The 20,617-nt window shown below is 41.0% G+C and overlaps 2 protein-coding genes across 2 annotated transcripts; one reads left to right on the forward strand and one right to left on the reverse strand.

Annotated features, from left to right (window-relative positions):
- Positions 1-752: 752 nt before the first annotated feature.
- Positions 753-19,337, reverse strand: LOC129770268 (nucleolar transcription factor 1-like). The gene is made up of 4 exons (XM_055772983.1): positions 19,173-19,337; positions 18,408-19,107; positions 17,368-18,342; positions 753-4,540 (listed from the first exon to the last, which is right to left on the reverse strand). The coding sequence occupies exons 2-4, from the start codon at positions 19,025-19,027 to the stop codon at positions 4,246-4,248; spliced, it is 1,890 nt and encodes a 629-aa protein (XP_055628958.1). The 5' UTR covers positions 19,028-19,107; positions 19,173-19,337; the 3' UTR covers positions 753-4,245.
- LOC129765616 (probable ribonuclease ZC3H12D) lies at positions 3,375-4,043 on the forward strand. Its single transcript, XM_055766028.1, has one exon. It carries the CDS (start codon positions 3,375-3,377, stop codon positions 4,041-4,043), a length of 669 nt encoding a protein of 222 aa, XP_055622003.1.
- Positions 19,338-20,617: the final 1,280 nt, after the last annotated feature.

Raw genomic sequence — 20,617 nt, forward strand, 5'->3', positions numbered from 1 at the left:
GGCCCGAGGAAGACAGCCCAATGTGCCGGTGAGAGATGTGTTGGCTCGGTTAGACCTTGATTACATGTCCCATATATATGTTTTCCTTAAAGCTATAGATCTTCGTGTGTGATTGTCCCTACATCCTTATACCCTCCTTTCCTTCCTTTGCGGGTAATTCGTCCCCTTGCTATAAATAGTAGAATAAGTTGAAATGTAAATAAACTATAGATATACGAATAGATTTAAGAATTGAGTGTTCATCAACATTGTTACAATTTCCTTATATCCCATCCTTCTCCTAAAAATATGTCACCCTTCTAAACTCGAGTACACCGCGAGTAATCGGTTTTCCACCTTACTAACCATAGATGTAAGAAAATTGTTTATATATATATAGCTTTAAAAATATATTTAAGAATTCGGCTCCTTTAAACTTAAGTAACTGAGCCTGTAAAAATAAACGAATTAATAAAAAAAAAAATAAAAAATTATTTTTGTACTTTACTGTAAATTTTATTGGAATTTACTTTAGGGGCTGTCCACATACCACGTGGACAACTTTAGGGGGGGGTAGGGGTTACGAAAATGTCCACGTTTGTCCACGGTGAGGGGGGAGGGGGTATAGATAATGTCTACGTGGACAAGTTAAATAAAAAGTTAAGTAAAAGTTTGAAAAAAAATCACATCTTTTTTCAGCAGTAAATGAAATTTATTCCGTATTTCCAAGAAATTTATCGGTATTTATCAATAAAAAGATTGAGCTGGCTGATAGTGCTTACCGGACGATCCATATTTTTCATATCGAATGAATACAATCGAAACAAAATATCGCTCTCCTTTGACAGATTTCTATTTGGCAGCCTGTTTGCAAATAAATGTGAGTGCATTTGGACAAAAATATGAAAAACATGACCAAAATATACAACCTAATGTTTCCACCGCTTTATCAGATATAAAACAAGCATTCAGCACATAAAGCACAAACATAAAATGTGTTGCTACTTATTAACAATGACCTTAAAAACATATTGTATTGGTAGGAATGGGTGGTTAGAAGTTTGGCCACCCCTGCTATAGCGGATAAAGCATCAGATTTTCCGTTTATAACGACTGACTAAGGGTTGGTTTAGACTAGGGATATATTCATGTGAAGAACTATGACGAGATTTATAGAAATCGCATCATCCGTTTACACTAGCGTGAACTTCTATAATGAATATATTCATATCTTCGGTGAATTTATTCACCTGAAGTAGAACTGCATCCAACTTTAGTGATTTCTCACCAGTGAGAAATTCACAAGCGTTTACATATGCTGAATTTATTCAAGTTATATATACCTCGAATAAGTGTATCATATTTATTCTCATCCGTTTACACCTATTTTCACGTGAATAAATCCATCTATAGCTATAGATCTCCCTAATGTAAACCCGCCATAACATCTATGAGCATGGATCAATTGGACCAGGATCATGGATCAGATGTTGAAACAGAGGAACTTGTATCAGAGGTGGAAGTTTTTAAGACGCAGATAAAGGACCAATTCCCTGACCTAAACTCTTCGATGCCTTTAGGCATCTTGAACATTATTCTCAGATATTCTCTCGATGCATTTTATCCTAACATCGAGACGGCGCTACGAATTTTACAGACGCTTCCAGCTGGCAACGTGCGAACGCAGTTTCAGCAACCTTAAATTGATTGAAAATTCTCTGCGTTCTTAAATAAGCGAAGACCGACTCAATGGCATGGCAATTCATTCGAACGAGAAAAAATCGCTAAGACTTTGATTTTGATGCAATTTTGGACTATTTTGCTTCAGCTAGATTTGGCTATAGATCTACTTCACGTAGTACATCACACCAAAGTACAGATGGCACAGAATTCTGAAATCACTAACTGCTGATAGGAGGGACCATGAACGTGATCTAGTATTCGAGCTCTCGGAAGCAAAAAACGAGTACGCAGTTTCAACAATTCTTAAAAATGTCCCACACGGTGGATTTTCAAGCAAAAAAAAGCATGTTATCGTCATAAATTCAAAAAATGGCCTACATACCTTATGATTACGGCTTTTTCGTTTTGCTTTCTTTGCAAAATCTGAACTGGATGTGTCTATCGGGACTGCCCACACCATCATGACGAAGTACCTGGGATAGAATCCGTACAAGAAACTCAAGGTTCACGGGGTAACAACGAAGAAGAGGCTGAACAGAGCCAACCTGATAGTTTCACCGCACGCAGGTCAGGAGTTTGAGTTTTCTTATGACAAACTCATTGTCTTGCAACAGCCGCACAATGTCCAAAATGATCGGCTGTGGGCGCCCATGTTGGCCAGCATCGCCCCGTCCCACATAAACATCTCGCGGAGCCCCCAAACCATCACCGACGCGGCTCCCACTGGTGTTTATCGAGAAAAATGTGAAAATCAACGTCGCGTACTATAACACCGAGGTTCTGGAGATGGTTGTGGCCACGGCACTTCAGTACCTCTAAGGGAAGAATCATTACGTCTTTCATCAGGACGGCGCTCCGGCCGCACCTACCAATGTCGTTCCAGCGTGGTGTCGAGAGAATTCGATAAGAGTTTGTAACCTCCCAGCTCCCCAAACCTTAATTTTCAGGACTTCTATGTATGGTCGTACATGCTGGACCAATTTAAGAAGCTCTAACGCAGAAAAAAAAATTGTATTTTGATTTTTTCAACTCATTTTTGATGTGTATTCGATTTTATTGAAAACTCTGCCATGACGTGAGTGACATCCCTTTTATGAGCAGCCATGTTTTTGATGCCGACATCTCGAGCACCAAAGCAGCTGAGATGTAGGCGATTTGATTCGTTTTGAACGAGAGGTTGCTAAGTTGACCGCCTTTGTGTAGCCAGCACAGAAATTCATGAGCATAGACATCATAACCTTAGAAATGCTTCGTGCGATCCTGCTGCAGTATTTTAATCGCAATCGCAAAGTAAAGCTTACGAATGATATCCAAACATCTAAGAACTATCCAGCGGAATCCTTGGCTACACATCATCGCAAATGCTGAACATATTTGCATCAATATTGACTCCAAAAAATAAACAATGCGTGAGCCCTATCTTTATGCTGCCTATGCTCAATTTGTATTAGTTGGGATAGGAGTGATAGGACTCTGGTTTTGAACCCTACTGACAGCTGAGATGTAAGCACTTTTATAGCTTTTGAACTCCACTTGAACCCCATCCCACCTGGTCATATCGCCCCTATCTACCCTATGAATCGAGTTTTTATACAACTCTGAAATATCAGAGGACAGCACATAAAGCGCAGTAGCTCATGACTGGCAATCAAAACCGTTCATTAAATTTAGAAAATTCAAACCTATCTGTGCTTCCAAATTTTTTTGTAAAGATGAAAACTCCTTCATCCGCGGTTTTTGCACGAAGAGTTCGGGTTAGAAACCCCATCCGTCGACAGAGCAGAAATCCAAGATCTGCGAACAACCCCTCGACACAATCCAATCGGCAATTGAATCCCGTTGCGTCCAATAGAAGACTGGTGCAGGCAGTAGACCAACGAAACCGCAGAAGGATTACCGATCAAAATATTCCGATTGATCAGAGGCGCCCCGTTATCTGCGATGGCGAGAGCATCGCCTACGATGCCATTACTCAGCAGTTCGATGCCAAAAGAGTTCAAACTGCGGTGGACTGGTTCCAAAACGCCGGTCATCAGACAACCGCTTTCATTCCGAAATACTTACGGGGAAAGGCATCGAACGCATACGCGTTCGATAATTTGTACAACAATGGTAAGATGATCGAAGTCGACTGCAGCACCCCTGGAACGGCCGAAATGAACGTGCAATTGGAAGCTCAAATGCTCCAGAAAGCGGTTCAGGATGATGCGGCTGTGTTATCGGAACGGGAATTTCGACAATCATATCATGAAAACTCTAGTTTTCACCCAGTTATAGAACAAAGGGTGATTGGGTTTTGCTTTTTCAAATCTGCGATTTTCATTCCAACCGATCCGTACGGTCGCCGTGGAGCGAATCTTATTCAAATTCTGAGAAAATAAACAGTTTAAAAGAATCAAGAGTCAGTTGTCTACTCAAAAACTAAACATGTTTCATTGAAATCGTCGAACATACAGCAAACAAAACTATTTCCCTTGTTCATTTTTTTTTTTTTTGAACAGAAAAAGTAAACAAACCGTACAATTGAAACATTGTACTTTTATCCTTAGAGTTTCTGGTTTTCTATAATCTAACACACGTAATTTAATTATCGTCCTCCTCCTCGGAACTGCCGCTACTTCCCGACTCCTCTTCGTCCTCTTCGGATTCGGATTTCCGGCCCTTTTTCTGCGCGTTCATCTTCAGAACGTAGTCCTGGATGCGGTCCTTGGGTAACGATTTCAAGAAGCGCTCGAAATCGACCAGATACTGCTTCTGGGCTTGCTTCATGCGGTTGGCGATCTCGGTCTTTTTCGTCGCCGAAAGATTCGCGAACGATTCCAGATGTTTGCCCACCTTGCCCTTGTAGACTCGCTGCCGGTAGAACTCTTCGATCACTCTGCGAATGGTGGAAGGAGAGAAAAAAAGCAGGACGATGAGCGTGGTTAGCTTCTGATGGGCTACTTTGAAAGGTAAACATGAATTGTATATGGGGCTCTTTTTTATACACCGGTATCGAACTCTCACTGATCGGCTCAACCATTTGACCTGAATTCAATTACTATGTCGACAAATATGCGGTAGCTATGGGCCATCGTTTTGCCGTGAAACTTGAGCGAATGATGAACTGGACATAACGGATTGTGATAATTTTATATATATTTTTTGTTATGAATACTTTCGAACATTCACGTTTTCTTACTAAGCGAAACGTTCGTGGGTCCAATCGCAGAACTCTTCATTGATTGATCTTCTAATTGATCCTTTACAATTTCTTTTTACTATAATTTTCCTAGTACTTCTATAAAACTCGTTATAAAAATCTCGTGTTACGGCGTTTGTTACTGAACTCCTCCAAAACTGCTCGACCGATTTTGAATGAAATTATGCACAAAAAACCTGGTAGGCATAAGAATAGGTTGTAAACTATATATGATACCGCTAGGATATCGATTGCCATATCTTTAATACCGAATATACGTGTGAGCACATTTCAAGTCACAAAAAAACTCTGACGAAAATCCACTGACCGTTTTGAAGGGAAACTTTGAAAAACGAGATCCCGCCACAGGCACTTTATTACTCATTCTGAATTAATATTTATGAACATATGGTTAAAGGATACGAAACAATCAATATGTGGATTTTTATATGTATCGTATGATGGTTCGACATGATCAGGACAACGGGATTTTATGATGTCGTGAGCTATACTAACAATGCATGGTCGACAAATATGCAAAGATAGAGAGCGAACGACTGCGATTCATTCGACAGAAGCAACAAAAGCGGCGTGCAGAAGAATACATTCACTTGCGAGACGCTATCATGAGGAAAACCAACACAGCCTTTGCTATTACCAGGCCAAACCGCATGCATTGCCATGACACACGTATATTCATGCAAAATAACGGTCCCAGACGTTGCTGGATGAATGAGATTGAATGGTAAAAGCGTGGATTACCTCATACGCACTTTTTACTTTAGTTAGTCGACGGAATACGCTCTGAGGAAATCGGTAGCGTCATTTCCTCTGAACTTCTAAATCCGTCAACTGATCATCTATTATCCTACACTCTGTCCAACTTCTATAAGACTACCCTGATTCTATTTCGTTGCAACACAAACAGTTAGAATTTCAACAAGATACATTCATACATTGTATACTGCTTAGAATAAAGTATATTTAACGTCAATTTTGTTCCAAAGAGTTGTTTGTTTATTCATTGTGCTTAAATATGACAATTTCAGCTGTCCAGTTTCTATAAGACCACTTCAAAATTTATAAGTATTATCAATGAAAAATTCAAAACGATAGGCTGATTTACATGTCAATAATTGGTGTCCCACTGTCGGTTCATGTGAGCTTTCGCAAAACTCAGACGTCTTCCGAGGTGAGATGGTGTAATATGAGGAGTTTTAACCTTTTATGCCCTTTTTATGTGAGGATTTTTTACCAAAATTTGATGAATTGTCACCCGAGCAGTTAAGTAGTTGAAATATTGCTTTATTTACACATGCGATTGTGAGGTATTCGAACCTGTTCTGGCTATTTCCCGCTTATCCCGGTCAGAGAGCTTCGATTTACATGGAGCTCTCTTCTTCTTATCGTATCCTTGAGGATTCGCCAAATAATTCAGCACTACTTGATTGGATCGTCCAATCCGACAAGAAATTTCTCTGATACAAACATTTTCTTGGTGAAATGCATCGATTTGTATCTCTTCTCTCTCCGTGAGGACTTTTCCCTCCGGCATTTTCCAGATTTAATTGACAAAAACAACTAAAACAACGAAAAATGTAACTGGTCTTATAGAAACTTGACAGTTGAAAATACGAAAACGTTCTTTTACGCTCAGCACTTGAACACACATATAAAAATCATGCAGTGTATGGTAGTCACCTACACACCAGAATATAAATTGAAGCATTGTTTGTTCACAATGACACAAAGCAACAAGATCATCACTTGGTCAGAATTACCCGAACGGATCGCAATATTGCCTTCTGTAATCCGTACGGCTCAAATCCATTTGGGTTGTGCAAATGCTGCAACCTTGCCACACAATTTGACATAGACTACAAAAATTTAAATCTTCTACATGACTTCTATTTTATATGAAGAAATTAAAAAAATTAAAAAAATTAAATGACAGTCGAGCCGGGGCGATCTCGACCGGTCTGCTAGAATGTTTCAAGGCTACTGTAGCAGAAAAATACCGTCTCCACAAGATCAGATACTCGGACGGCTCAAAAGGACCACCAGGAGTTGGTTTTGGGGTAACAGATAGTAATAATAGTCTGATTTCCAGTAAGAAATTCGCGGACATCTGCCAGGTCTTCTCGGTCGAAGTGGCCGGCATCTTCGAGGCAAGTACAACTTCATCTTCCAAGCCGTTGTTGGTCGTCTCCGATTCTACTCTGCGACCACTGCCGACTCCACAACTCCGTCGAGCACTTCTTGCTTTCTTCTTGCCCGAAATTTGATGATCTGCGAAATCTTCATGGAATCAGTGGGAGTGTAAGAGACATCTTGAGGGATGATTCGTTCCAAAATCGTGCACGTGTTTGTTATGTGGACAATCCCTACCCGTGGTGATGAAATGGCATTCCCTCAATTAAGAAATTTTATCCCAGGTCTTCCGGCCTTGCCCCCACTCGTCTGCTTCCGTGGAACGTTTTATTTTGGAATATAACTTCTATAAGACTAAAGCGCGGAACCGGTTAACAATGCATAATATATTGGCCCCAAAGAACTATGTTAAACTGAACACCGAAGAAAGTGGTTTGGTGCACATGTCCGCAACTATTAAGGGGCGAACACGAAATTATTGCGACACCGAAAATGTCATGCCAATTTTCTTATAATGTTCAGAATCAAACCAAAATTTTGGGGTAGTTTTATACATATATTTACTTCAAAAATCAAAAGAAAAGTTGATCGATGGAGCCTTGAGTGTAAAATTGAACGCATTTTCGCTTGATGCCCTCCATCAAAGTCTTTACAGTGTCATCCGGTACCAGTTTCTCAGTTTTTTTTCCATTTTCTTAACATGTCCTTCTCGTCTTTGACTATCTTCTTGCTCTTCCGAAGTTCCCGCTTCATTATTGCCCAGTACTGCTCCACCGGGCGCAGCTCCGGCCAGTTTGGCGGGTTCATGTCCTTTGGAACAAAATGGACAGAATTGGCCTCACACCACTCCAGGACACTTTTAGAATAGTGGCATAATGCCAAATCTGGCCAAAATAGCGGAGCTTCGTCGTGCTGCTGCAAGAACGGCAAAAGGCGCTTCTCGAGGCATTCATATTTGTAAATCTCGTCATTTACTGTGCCCTCTGTCACGAAAGGTTCACTCCTCAGTCCGCAAGAGCAGATGGCCTTCCAAACGAGATATTTGGAGGCGAACTTCGACATTTTCTTTTTCTTAAATTTGTCGTCCACATCGAACTGGCTCTTGCAGGTTAAAAACTCCAACCCCGGAATTTGCTTAAAATTGGCTTCTATATACGTTTCGTCGTCCATCATACAGCAGCCATATTTTGTCAGCATCTTCTCGTGGAGCTTCCGTGCCCGAGTTTTAGCCGTCGATTGTTGCCGCTCATCGCGGTTTGGGAAGTTCTGTACCTTGTATGTATGTAGTCCAGCTCTCTTCTTTGCATTCTGGACGTAGCTCTGTGACATGCCGATCTTTTTAGCCAAATCACGGCTTGAGACGTTGGGATTTGCTTTAATCATCCGCTTCACCTTTCCCTCCGTCTTTTTGTTCTCCGGTCCCGGTTTTCTCCCAGCTCCTTTGCCGTGGTCCAACGTCAACCGCTCCTGGAACCGCTTCAACACTCTGGAGACGGTTGAATGGTGAATGTTCAACATTTTTCCCAACTGCCGGTGCGACAGGTCAAGAAATTCCAGGTGTTTGGAAAGAATTTGTTCTCTCGACTCGTGTTGGTTAACCTCCATTTTCGTTGAATCGAAAAACACGGCTTCGAGTTTGACAGCATGTAGACAATACACATCAATGAGAAAGTGTGCAAAATTTGGTTGATTTTTACCCAAAGGTAAAAAAATATAGGAGGTTGGGTTCAAGACACGACCGGCATTGTTGACGTAGAACTACACTGTAGTTTGATTCAAGTCGCTTGTTTATAACTGCGGATATTATTTTATAATGCTTCAAATATTTTGAAATAACCATTTTAACAGGTCGCCCTGAAATGTTTTTTGTTTATTGTATAATCATTTCACGATAATTGTTTGATGATTCATTCTTGTGCTCGCAGAACAATACATGCTCGAGATAAGCACAGCTGTCATCCTTAGTGGGGAAAGCTTTGCTACTGGCAAGCGAAACCAAATCAAATACAAAATTCCAGAACAACATTTACTTACAACATTTTCCCAAAAGGTAGTATCCCGTGTCGGGCACAGGTACAGAGCATTGGAGACAGCAACATCACAATTACGAAAACACTTGTAATACTAACCTCGAGCCAACCGCGAGTAATCGGTTACATATTACTAACATAGTTATAAGGCAAACATTGTCGAAATATTGAACTCCCGGCCCCGTCAGGTTGATGCCATATGAGCCTTAATAAAAATATATATTTTGGATAAAAAAAAAATAATTACTTTCTTGGTGACTAAATAAGCGAAATAAATTCTATCTGCACGCGAACCCAAATAAATCAATGACTTATTATAACTTATTGAATAATTTGGTATTACCCAAATATTTTTTAGTACACAACCTTAACACCTGCTTTATCATAGCGTCAGTTCAATGCATTGATGCAATGTCAAAGGCACCAACGAAGCCATGATGATGACAGAAAACAAACAATGTTAACTGCTTAGAAAAAAGGCTGAATATTTGCCTCAGCAGGGATTCTTTACTAATACCCTAGCGTAAATAATTCCCTCCCGCTATCTCCCCTCCTTGTTTATGTTTATCATTACAAATGGGGTTTCAGCGTAGCGAATATGCACTATTTTTACATACGGGTTATGAAGCACACACGTACGCACACAAATATCCATATATCGATGACTTGAAGCAACTCAATATACACACACTTATCTCTGTTTTGCGCCCTTCTCAACAGAAGCCCTTTTGTTAGTATTGCCAGTCTAGATTAGCTTAGCTGTCATCCTTTGGGAAGAGAGTTTTCCTACTGTCATGCGAAACCAAATCACTGACAAAATTCCAGAATATTTATTTTCTTGGTGAGCTGACGATAGCCTAGCTTGATGATTCTTCACGCAATTGTGAAGCAATACATTAATGCAATAGCGTCTGTTTGATACAATGATTGCAATGCCAGAGACATGACGAGACGAGTGAGTAATTTGGTCGCGTCCACAGCTCAGTCCGAAACGAAAACATATGATGGCGCAAAACAAGGGAGAACAAGCGATGTTCATTTTTTCGTATCTAGAACGATACTGAAAGTTTGCCTTTCCTTCCTTTCCTCGTTAAATCTAAGAGACTTTAAACTTCTTCAGTTCATTCGCCTCTAGCCGTCAGAAAGGCCCTTGGAAAACTCTACTCTTTCCTCATATTACTCCTCTATCTCCATTGCCTTGAGAAAACCATTCGATCCCTCGCCATCCAGCTCGCCCAGCAATGGTGTTGTCCAGTCGGTGTCCTCACGAAGAATAAAGTTTGCCTCAGCAAGATCCACTGTTTATACTCTAGGCAAATATCTCCCTTCGTTCTTCATCTTTTCCTTTGTTCACGGAGACTACACATCTTACGATTTTCCCATCGTCGCTCGTCGATAAGTTGCTCATTATTGACAGCTCTGTTCGGGAAATCACACAAATGGACAGAACAAATATATGAGGAAATGGGAATGCTTCCAATTTTCATTAATTTAAGCCATATACAGACTATGGGATTATAATGTATAGCATATCAAACAAATCTTAGGGAATTTCCGATTTGTTTGGTATGTAAATCGCCAGAATCCGTTCACGGCAAAAATAATTATTAACGTTAACTTTATTTCATAAAAACGTGACCTGTTTTCTGATTTGGCACCCTTAATGAAAGACGTAGTTCTACGTCAAAAGTTATGCCCTGTTGAATATGTCGCAAAAATCGTATTCGCCCTTTAGAGGCGAATGAACTGCAAAGTCTAATACAAACAAGGAAGGAAGGTCTGTAACCAACAAGTCTAAGTATGATGCGTCGATATATCTAGATCAACATGTCAAAAGGGCCTATCTCCTTTCATCGATTCTCTTCATCGGCTCTCTCTTTCGATAACCACGGCCTTTCAGACAGATTTTGCTCCAGTTTTTCCATGTAATTTGATAAACGAGATTCCCTTTCACACTCCTTATCGTCGAACACATCAGAAAATGTTGTTGCTGCTGAGTTATTAATGAAAGAGAATGTAGATGAATAGAATCGATCAAAGGAGATAGGCCCATTTGACATGTAGATATGGTAAGCAGAAAAAAACTGTTGAATCATGATCTACACATCATGACTTTAAACTTTTGCACTTCTAGTTCTGAGTAGAGGCCTTGTGGACAAACTCAATCCGAACTCTTTCTTCACCTGTCTTAAGAAAGATATTTCATTGCTCGTCAGCAAACTGCCTCCGCCTCCGCTGTTCGACCGTTTATTTTCGGTCGGATTTAAAAAATGTCGGTTCGACAAAAATCCAGACAAATCAAGACTTTTAATTTTCCAACATTCAGATTTCAATTGAATACACCTGGTAACCTTGTTACGTAGCGATAAATACGGGAGAGGACATTGCAATCAGCGTATCCTCAACAAACAAATTGGATACAAGTACTATTAAACATTCGCTATCCAACTGTTGACGAGTAAAGTATTGTGCTATTGGTATAGTGTACGAGTGAAGGTCATTGCTGTCCGCTTTCGAACTGACCTTTCGTGAAGTGAAACAAAGGAAGCAGCGTTCTTGTAGCGAGCCGGACTGGCAGCTGTTGAACTGTACTGACCGGCATAACGGGATCGTCATCGCGTGGCTGTCGCTAACGGGATTCATCATCACGTGGCCGTGTAAGCTATTCTTGCGCTATTGTGTTGTCTCCGTAGCGCGTAGCCTCTGTCTCTCCCTGAATAGGGTAGTAGAGCGCATAATCGAAACAATTTATATATTAAGGTACATATATTTATAATTAATATTATTATTCAACTCATTTGTTTATTGTTTAATATTGTTATCATAATATTTTTCTTATTGTTGTAAAAACCATAAATAAATTAGATATAAGACAGAAATTTTCTGAAATGGAGAATAGTGGAGGATCTCCAGAGATGGAGATCTCCGATACTGAATCCCATACCTGGGAAAAAACATAGACGAATACCTCCTAACGAAGATACTTCTTCTTATGACGAATCCGCTCATCCTACCAAACCCCCCTCCAAAAAATTGCAAGCCTCCCTCCTCAACCCACCGTTACTCCCACTCCACCATTCCCATCATCGCTTTCCTTTTCCCCTTCTGATGTGCCCGATCCAACTCAATCCTCGTCCTCGACCTCGTCTTCCCCCTCTTTTGTCTCCACTCCACGTGTCAGAGTCTATCCAGAAGATGCACCTGGAACTGGCTCGTGGGTTGTTTTCCTCCGGCCAAAACCAAATGGAAAAAGCCTTAACGTGATTCTGATCATGAAAGATTTGGCCAGTTACACTTCTGTATCTGAAATTCGCAGGGTTGGACCGAACAAATTGCGAGTTGTCGGGAATAACCGGAAACACGCAAACGAGATTGTTGCTGACCAACATTTCCCACTTCGCAAATCGAACAATCATACCCTCCCATAACGTAGAAATTGAGGGGGTGATAGCTGGAGCGGGTCTGACGAGCGAACAAATAAAAACAGAAGAAAAAGGCAAATTCAAGAAGCCTCAATGAAAGTAAAAATCTTGGACTGTCGCCAACTCGGGAAACTTTCCAATGATGGGGACACAACTAAATTTACGCCGTCCGACTCGTTTCGAGTCACCTTTGTTGATGCCGCCCTCCCTGACTACGTTATGGTGGACAAATTTAGACTACCTGTGCGACTTTTTTGCCAAAGCCCATGACTTGCAACAAATGCAAGTCAGTTGGTCACACAGCAGATTATTGCGCCAAAAAGGAGCGCTGTGCCACTTGCGGAGAGCAACATGTGGGCAAATCCTGTAGTGCGACTGAACATTAGTGTCCATATTGCGGAGGAACTCCACACGTGACTCAGCTTGTGAAACTTGCAAGAGTCGCTGGGAGAAACAGAAGCGCAAATTTTAAAGGGCGCTTCTCCACTGACCCAACAACAACAACAACCAATCTCAAAACACAATATCTTTTCCGCGTTGCCAGTTGATGAAATGGAAGCGAACACAGCTAGCGGGGGCACACCGTTTATTTTCTAAGGGAATCCCCGGCGCAAAAATGTGACCACTCCCAAAGTTCAAGAACAAGTCCCCCCGATGGTACCCCCTGTTAACTTGCCTAAGAAATCGAGTGCAGCGGACAAGCAAAATCAGGTTCCTCCTGGCTTCCGTGAGAATAGTTCACCTTCGAACGACCCAGCACTCGAGGGGACATCGAAAACCCTAACTGTCCCTGTTTTTCCGTCCAGTTCAACTTCCCAATCGGGATTTATAAAGTTGACTGACCTTGTGGCTTAAATCTTCACATGCTTCAATGTCTCCGACTCCATCAGAACCATTGTCATCTCAATGCTTCCAGTATTAGAAACAATTGATGCAAACATGACCCATCCTTGCAATGATTATGTCTCTTGATGTCTAATTCAAATAGAGAGATCGGAGATACCACTGTTTTACAGTGGAATTGTCGTAGTCTTATCCCTAAATTGGATACATTAAAATTTTTAATTCATAAGTTCAATTGTGATGTTTTTGCTATGTCCGAAACATGGCTTCCTTCGCGAGATGATCTCTCTTTCCACGATTTTAATATTCAGCCCTATTCTGTATTCCGACGGATTTCCATTTCGTTCGAAATCGTTATTTCGTTCGAGCTATAATTTCGCTTCACCTATTTCGAACGTTTTGCCACTTTAATTTTCTAAGAGAAACAGTTCGAACGAAATGCAAAAACAACTCGACGGAATACAGAATGGAATTTGATTAAGTCGCTCGAAATATTTCGAATCGATCGAAATACAGAATATGGGTGATTATAAGCTTGGACCGTGATGACAGATACGGAGGGGTGCCATTGGGGATCAATACGTGCCACTCATTTTTTCGAATTCACTTGAATTTCACTCCTTCATGAGCCACGGTTGATCTTGGGAGACTTCAACTCTCACGGTACTGCCTGGGGAGAACAGTATGACAACAACCGTTCATTGTTGATATAAGACCTTTGTAATAGCTTCAATATTACCGTTTTGAACACTGGAGAAACAACACGTGTACCTAAACCTCCTGCTAACCCAAGTGCTCTTGACCTCTCGCTTCGCTCGAATTCACTATCGTTAGATTGTAAGTGGAATGTAATCCAGAAGCCCAACGGTAGTGATCACTTGCCAATAAAAATTTCCATTACCATTGGGTCGAATTCTTCTGAATCTATGAACATGGCATATGACCTCACACGACACATTGACTGGAAACAATATGCGGACGCGATTGCTCTAGCCATCAATTCCAGAGATGGTTTACCTCCATTGGAGGAGTATAACTTCCTCTCTCGTTTGATCTATGATAGCGTGGTTCACGCTCAAACTTGAAAATCAATTTAAAAACTTGATCAAAGGGGAAAAAAACGTGCTTATTGGCGAAATTTCGTGGGAGATTTGTCACGAGAAACGTCAATGAAAAAATTATGGAAAGTAGCTCGAAACATGAGAATTCGCACTTCAACGAATGAAAGCGAGGAATATTCACATCGATGGATTTTTAATTTTCCACGAAAGGTTTGTCCTGATTCCGCTCGTGTGCAAAAAATAGTTCGAGATATACCAAAAGATAGGTGCGATCTTGATTCCGAGTTTTCGATGGTAGAATTCTCTCTTGCTCTCCTTTCATGTAACAATTCTGCTCCGGGATCGGATAGAATTAAGTTCAACTTGCTGAAAAACGTCCCTGATGTAGCGAAACATCGCTTATTGAATTTATTTAATCAGTTTCTGGAGCATAATGTTGTTCCGGATGATTGGAGACAAGTGCGAGTTATAGTAATACAAAAACCCAGAAAACTCGCGTCCGACTTCAATTCGTACCGCCCCATAACAATGCTGTCTTGTATACGGAAATTGTTGGAGAAATGATCTTGTTTCGCCTTGATCTATGGGTTGAAACGAATGGCCTACTCTCAGATACACAATATGGATTTCGCAGGGGCAAGGGGACGAATGATTGTCTTGCGTTGTTTTCTTCAGAAATTCAAATGGATTACGCCGAAAAAAAAAACAAATAGCTTCAGTATTCTTGGACATAAAGGGGGCCTTCGATTCTGTTTAATTGTGGTTTTGTCAGATAAATTACACTCTCGGGGTCTGCCGCCTCTATTGAATAATATGTTGTATAACTTATGTTCGCGCGCAACTGGTATAGTAGACAACTTGCAGATGATGGAGTGGTGTCTGTCGTAGGATCAAACAAATCCGACCTGCAAGAACCCTTACAAGATACTTTGAACAATTTTTCAACCTGAGCCATTGGACTAGGGATCGAATTCGCCACGGAGAAAACAGAGATGGTCGTCTTTTCCAGGAAACATAGACCAGCAAAACCAAAGCTTCAACTTTTGGTTAAACCATGCTATGTAATTCAAGTATCTTGGGGCTGGTTCGACTCCAAATGTACGTGGGGGGCCCATATGAGGTATCTGAGTAAAAAATGCCAACAAAGAATAAACTTTCTCCGAACAATTACCGGCACCTGGTGGGGAGCCCATCCCGAAGATCTTATAATGTTGTATCGAACAACTATCCTCTCAGTGATGGAGTATGGCAGTTTCTGTTTTCAATCAGCTGCCAAAACACACCTCATTAAACTCGAGCGAATTCAGTATCTTTGTCTCCGTATTGCGTTGGGATGTATGCCCTCAACGCATACCATGAGTCTCGAGGTTTTGGCAGGATCGCTTCAATTTATTATCTCTTCGGTGCTTCATCCGGTATAAGGTCATGAACCCATTGGTGATCGGAAATTTTGAGCAGTTGATGGAGCTAAATTTTCACTCTGGATTCATGAGTTCATATCATGAATTCATCTCCATGCAGGTTGATCCACCTTCGTATATTCCCAACTGTGTTTGTGTGCGATCCCTCTGTGCATTTTGACCTGTCCATGAAGCAGGATATCCATAGAATTCCAGATTATCATAGATCGGGGATCGTTCCTACGATCTTCGAAGCAAAGTATGGGCGTGTCAATTGTGATAATATGTACTTTACTGATGGGTCCACAAGATTGGGAGTGTTCAACAAAATTTTCAGCACATCCCATAGTCTTCAGTTTCCTTGCTCATGTATATTGCTGAATTGGCAGCCATTCATTGGGCGCTGGACAGCGTCGCCCCACGACCTGTTGAACACTATTACATTGTAACGGATGGTCTTAGCTCTGTCGAAACTTTCCGTTCAGTGAGGCCGGAAAAGCACTCGCCGTACTTCCTTGAGAGAATACGAGAAATTTTGAGTGCTTTAACCAGACGCTGTTATGTCATTACCTTTGTATGGGTCCCTTCACATTGCTCAATTCCGGGTAATGAGAAGACTGACTCATTAGCAAAGGTAGATGCGATTGAAGGCGATATTTATCAGCGTCAAATCGCCTTCAATGAATTTTATTCTTTAGTCCGTAAAAATACCATCGCTAACTGGCAACGCAAATGGAACGAAAGTGAATTGGGCCGGTGGCTCCACTCGATTATCCCTAAGGTTAGCCTGGTTCAAAAGTCTGGACTTGAGTCAATATTTATATTTGTGTTTGTGGCCAAGTTTACCACGACATACAGCACGTTGTTTGATCGTGCGAGGTGTATTTCGTTACCAGGTGGAATTTAGAAAACTCTCTTAGGGGCCGAGGAAGAGAACCCAATGTGCCGGTGAGAGATGTGTTGGCTCGGTTAGACCTTGATTACATGTCCCAAATCTATGTTTTCCTTAAAGCTATCGATGTTTGTTTGTGATTATCCTTTTATCCTTATACCCTCGTTTTCTTCATTTGCGAGTAATTGGTCCCCTTGCTATAAACAGTAGAATGATGATGATGATGTTGGATTAAAGAGGCTTTAAACTTTTCAGTTCATTCGCCTCTAGAACAGTAGAATAATTTTAAATGTAGATACACTATAAATAACGAATAGATTTAAGAATTGAGTTTGATCATCAATATTTTTATAATCTCCTTATATCCCACCCTTGTTCCGGAAAAAAATGTCACCCTTCTCAACTCGAGTCAACCGCGCGTAGTCGGTGTTCTACCTTACTAACCATAGAAATAAGAAATTGTTTATATGTAGTTATAAGAATATAGTTAAATTAATTTATAATTTCGGCTCCTTAAAACTTATGTAACTGAGTGTGTAAAAATAAACGAATAAATAAATAAAAGTACTATTAAACCCGATCGACTACTGGGAAACCCTCATCATATAAAGTGAAAACATGCCATCCATCCCGAAAGGGTCCACGGGTTCAAGTCTTCGGACTACCGCCATACAGTTCATACAATCAACGTTAGTCTACATCAAACATCAAATAAGCGCACTTACTTGGGGGGCCTTTCCGGTTCCTTCATGGCGGGTGTTGCCTGCTTCTCTACCTTGGGCTTCTTCTTTTCCGTCACCTGCAGGGGTGCGCCTTCCGGTGAAGAACGTTTCTTCGAATCACCTTTCCCATTTTTGCTCGTGGTACTTTTGTCCTCATGACCAACAGAGTTCGATGGTGCTTCATCATTTTGTTTGCTGGATTTTTTCTCCACTACCTTCACAGGTGATACCACTTTCGCTTTTTTATTCGGCTGGCGTGGCGGCGTAACATCTCTTGTCTCTGGTTCTGGCGCGGGATTTGCCTTCTTTTTCTTACTCTTGTTTTCTTTCTCTGGTTTCTGTATTGTCGTTGACTCTGCTGCTGGCGGATCCTCCTCCGCCGGTACGGAATGGCGTTCTTCTGCCTTGATGGTTTTTACCCCGTCAATGGATCGTTTTTCTTCCTTCCCCTTTTTACCCTTATCAACCATACTTTGCAAATATTGTATTTCGGCCTCCCGCTTCTCTGGCGGTAAATTTTGGATAAACACCCGATACTGGACAATGTATTTCTCCCGTGCGTCTGCATATTCCAGTTTAAGCTCCTGCGTCTGTTGTTCCGTCAGCTTCTTGTAGTCTTCGTTCATCAGGCGCTCGCGCTCAGTTCCAACGATGTTCTTCTCTTCATACTTTGGGCGAAGTTTTCGCATAAAGTAATCGTACGGATTCCGTCCAACAAAATCGGGTTTACCGTGATAGCGGTCCAGTATTTCCTGTTCCTTCTTATTCAGCTTACTTTCACTCTGCATCTCGAATGATTCTTTGATGTATTTGATCTTGTTCTTAACCGCCAATGTTTCCCACTCCTTTCGCGCCTGCTGCAGAGTTATATTGGATGAAATCTCACGGCGCGAGTAATAGAACAGATTGAAAGGCGTTTTCGCTAGACCTTTGATAACTTTGGGTGCATTCGCTTTACTCTGGACAGGGTTTGTCTTCCTGAAAATAATATTAAGCTCTAGAAGAAAAAAAAATGAATCGTAAACAATTACTACCATACGCACTTATATTTTTCCATCTTTTCCTTGTATTCAGCTTTCAGTCGGGCAGCTTCATCCTCATATTTACGCCGCTTCTTCTCGGAAAGATTCTGGTACTCACTGGCAGCATACTTGAAAAGTTCTCTCGGCTTCAAATCGTTTTGCTCCTTCCACCTGGGCAAATTTGTTTTGAAGAAAATGTTATAGGCTGACATTGGCATTTTTGGTTTATCCGCCTCCAACAGTTTGTGCACGACTTTCGGGACATCTTTCAATATCTCGGTTAGCGTTTTGAAGGGGCGCACCTTCGAGATCAGCATCAGTGAAACTTCCTTCACCTCTTCTGGGCTGTGGTTTGGCAGCTCTATCTTGTCCCAATCAATCGCCTGCAGTGAGGTCTTTATCTTCCGGACGTCCCTCTTTGGCAAGGCAGCATGCAACTTTTCCAGCAACAGATCGTAATCTTCCTGGGTCCAATTTTCCGAAATCACTTGGTCCTCAATCTCGGCCTCGGCGGCGGATTCGTCAGCAAGGTCCTCATTTTCAGTATCAGATCGTATGTCGTCGGAAACAACTCCCTCAAATTTCATCGACAAACGAGTACTTTCCTTTGGCTCAAACACCGACATAGAACGGTTTCTCATGTTTGTTTGATTTTTTTATATCACCAGCGTTTACAAGCAATCGTCTTCTGCTGGTGGCTATTTGTTTTGATGCACTCCCGCTGAAATGACTTTTGGGGTTAGACAACAAGCACTCTACTGAAAGCCACAAATCGTGAGATTTCACCGATTTTTTGTGCAATTTCCAACAGACTCCAATAACGTGAACAAATACGCGGATGTAGCTAAAGAAATTGACAAAATCGACATGCAGATTTGCAGGAAAAACGGCCACAATATACGCGCGATGCGTTGAGAGTCGAGCCAAAGATTTTGTACTTTTGTTTGCATTTGTTTCAAGATAAAGTGAAAAAGATGGGAATTTTGTAGGTATAATATCATATCAGGGTAGAGTAGTAGGCGGAATATATTTGTGTTGGTGAGAAAAATATGGTGTATTATTTGCATCCAATATACAATGTGATGGAAGAAACAAAAAAATTATGAAAATACTCATGGTTAGGCTGTCCAAACGGAACGTTTTGAACGGGACATTCATATTCCACTCCCAACAAAAGTCAATCAAACAATTATTATTTCTACAAACATAAATACTCATATATAAGAATGGCGATTCGTGAGGCTATAATAAACATTTCACGAAAATATTTTGCGCCATTTGTTTTTTTTCTATGTCTGTAATAAATCATATATGAGTATGGCAAAAGTCGTATTTGGTGCTTTGACAATTCATGAATGTATTCATATTAGATCGCAATTCAATTTCAACATAATCGCTATTATAGCCGGTCAAAGTTGCATATTCATCCAAACAAATCCGGTAAGCATTTGCCATGTATGTATATGGCCTCCACTTTTGCATGCATATGCCAGTTAAGTGCGATCCACATACAATATCCACGTCACGTTCACGTTCCGTCATGTCACGTTGCGTCAATTATTCTTCCTTGGAGGAATTCCATTGAAGCATTCACATACACTAACAACGGCAAGTCGAAGTTCCCGTTGCCGGTGTATGTGAATGTTTACATAAGAACTGCTTGGAAGAATAATTGACGCAACGTGACGGGACGGAACTTGAACGTGACGTAGATGGTGTATGTGAATCGCACTTTAGGCGCATTATATGCCAACCAAATTTTAGGGCATATAATGTTATATATACGCTTGTTATACGATGTAATGTTTGCTGGGTACATTTCGAGTTCGCCGGATCAGAATGTCAGTATGTCACGCGATGACCTCCAATTAATCGTTTCGCATCGAATCGCGTTCACTATGTCTTCGGCCTTAGAGCTTTCCCGCAAACGCGCCTGCATCGTACCGTCTGCACTATTTCTTAGGCCTAACGAATCATCAGTAAGTCGATTAACATATCGTTAGTAACGATGATTATCAGCAATTTCGTTTGCAAAATAAGTCCCTCGAACAATTGTTTCTCACAACTTCAAATTTCCTAAATTAAAATATTTTGACGTAGAACTACGTCTTTCAGGAAGGGTGCCAAATCAAAAAACATGTCACGTTTTCGTGAAATAAAGTTAGCGTTAATGACTATTTTCACAACGAACAAATTCTGATACTTCGCATACCAATGGAATCGGAAATTCT

The sequence above is a fragment of the Toxorhynchites rutilus genome, chromosome 2 (assembly GCF_029784135.1).
Source record: "Toxorhynchites rutilus septentrionalis strain SRP chromosome 2, ASM2978413v1, whole genome shotgun sequence".
NCBI classification, from domain to species: domain Eukaryota; kingdom Metazoa; phylum Arthropoda; class Insecta; order Diptera; family Culicidae; genus Toxorhynchites; species Toxorhynchites rutilus.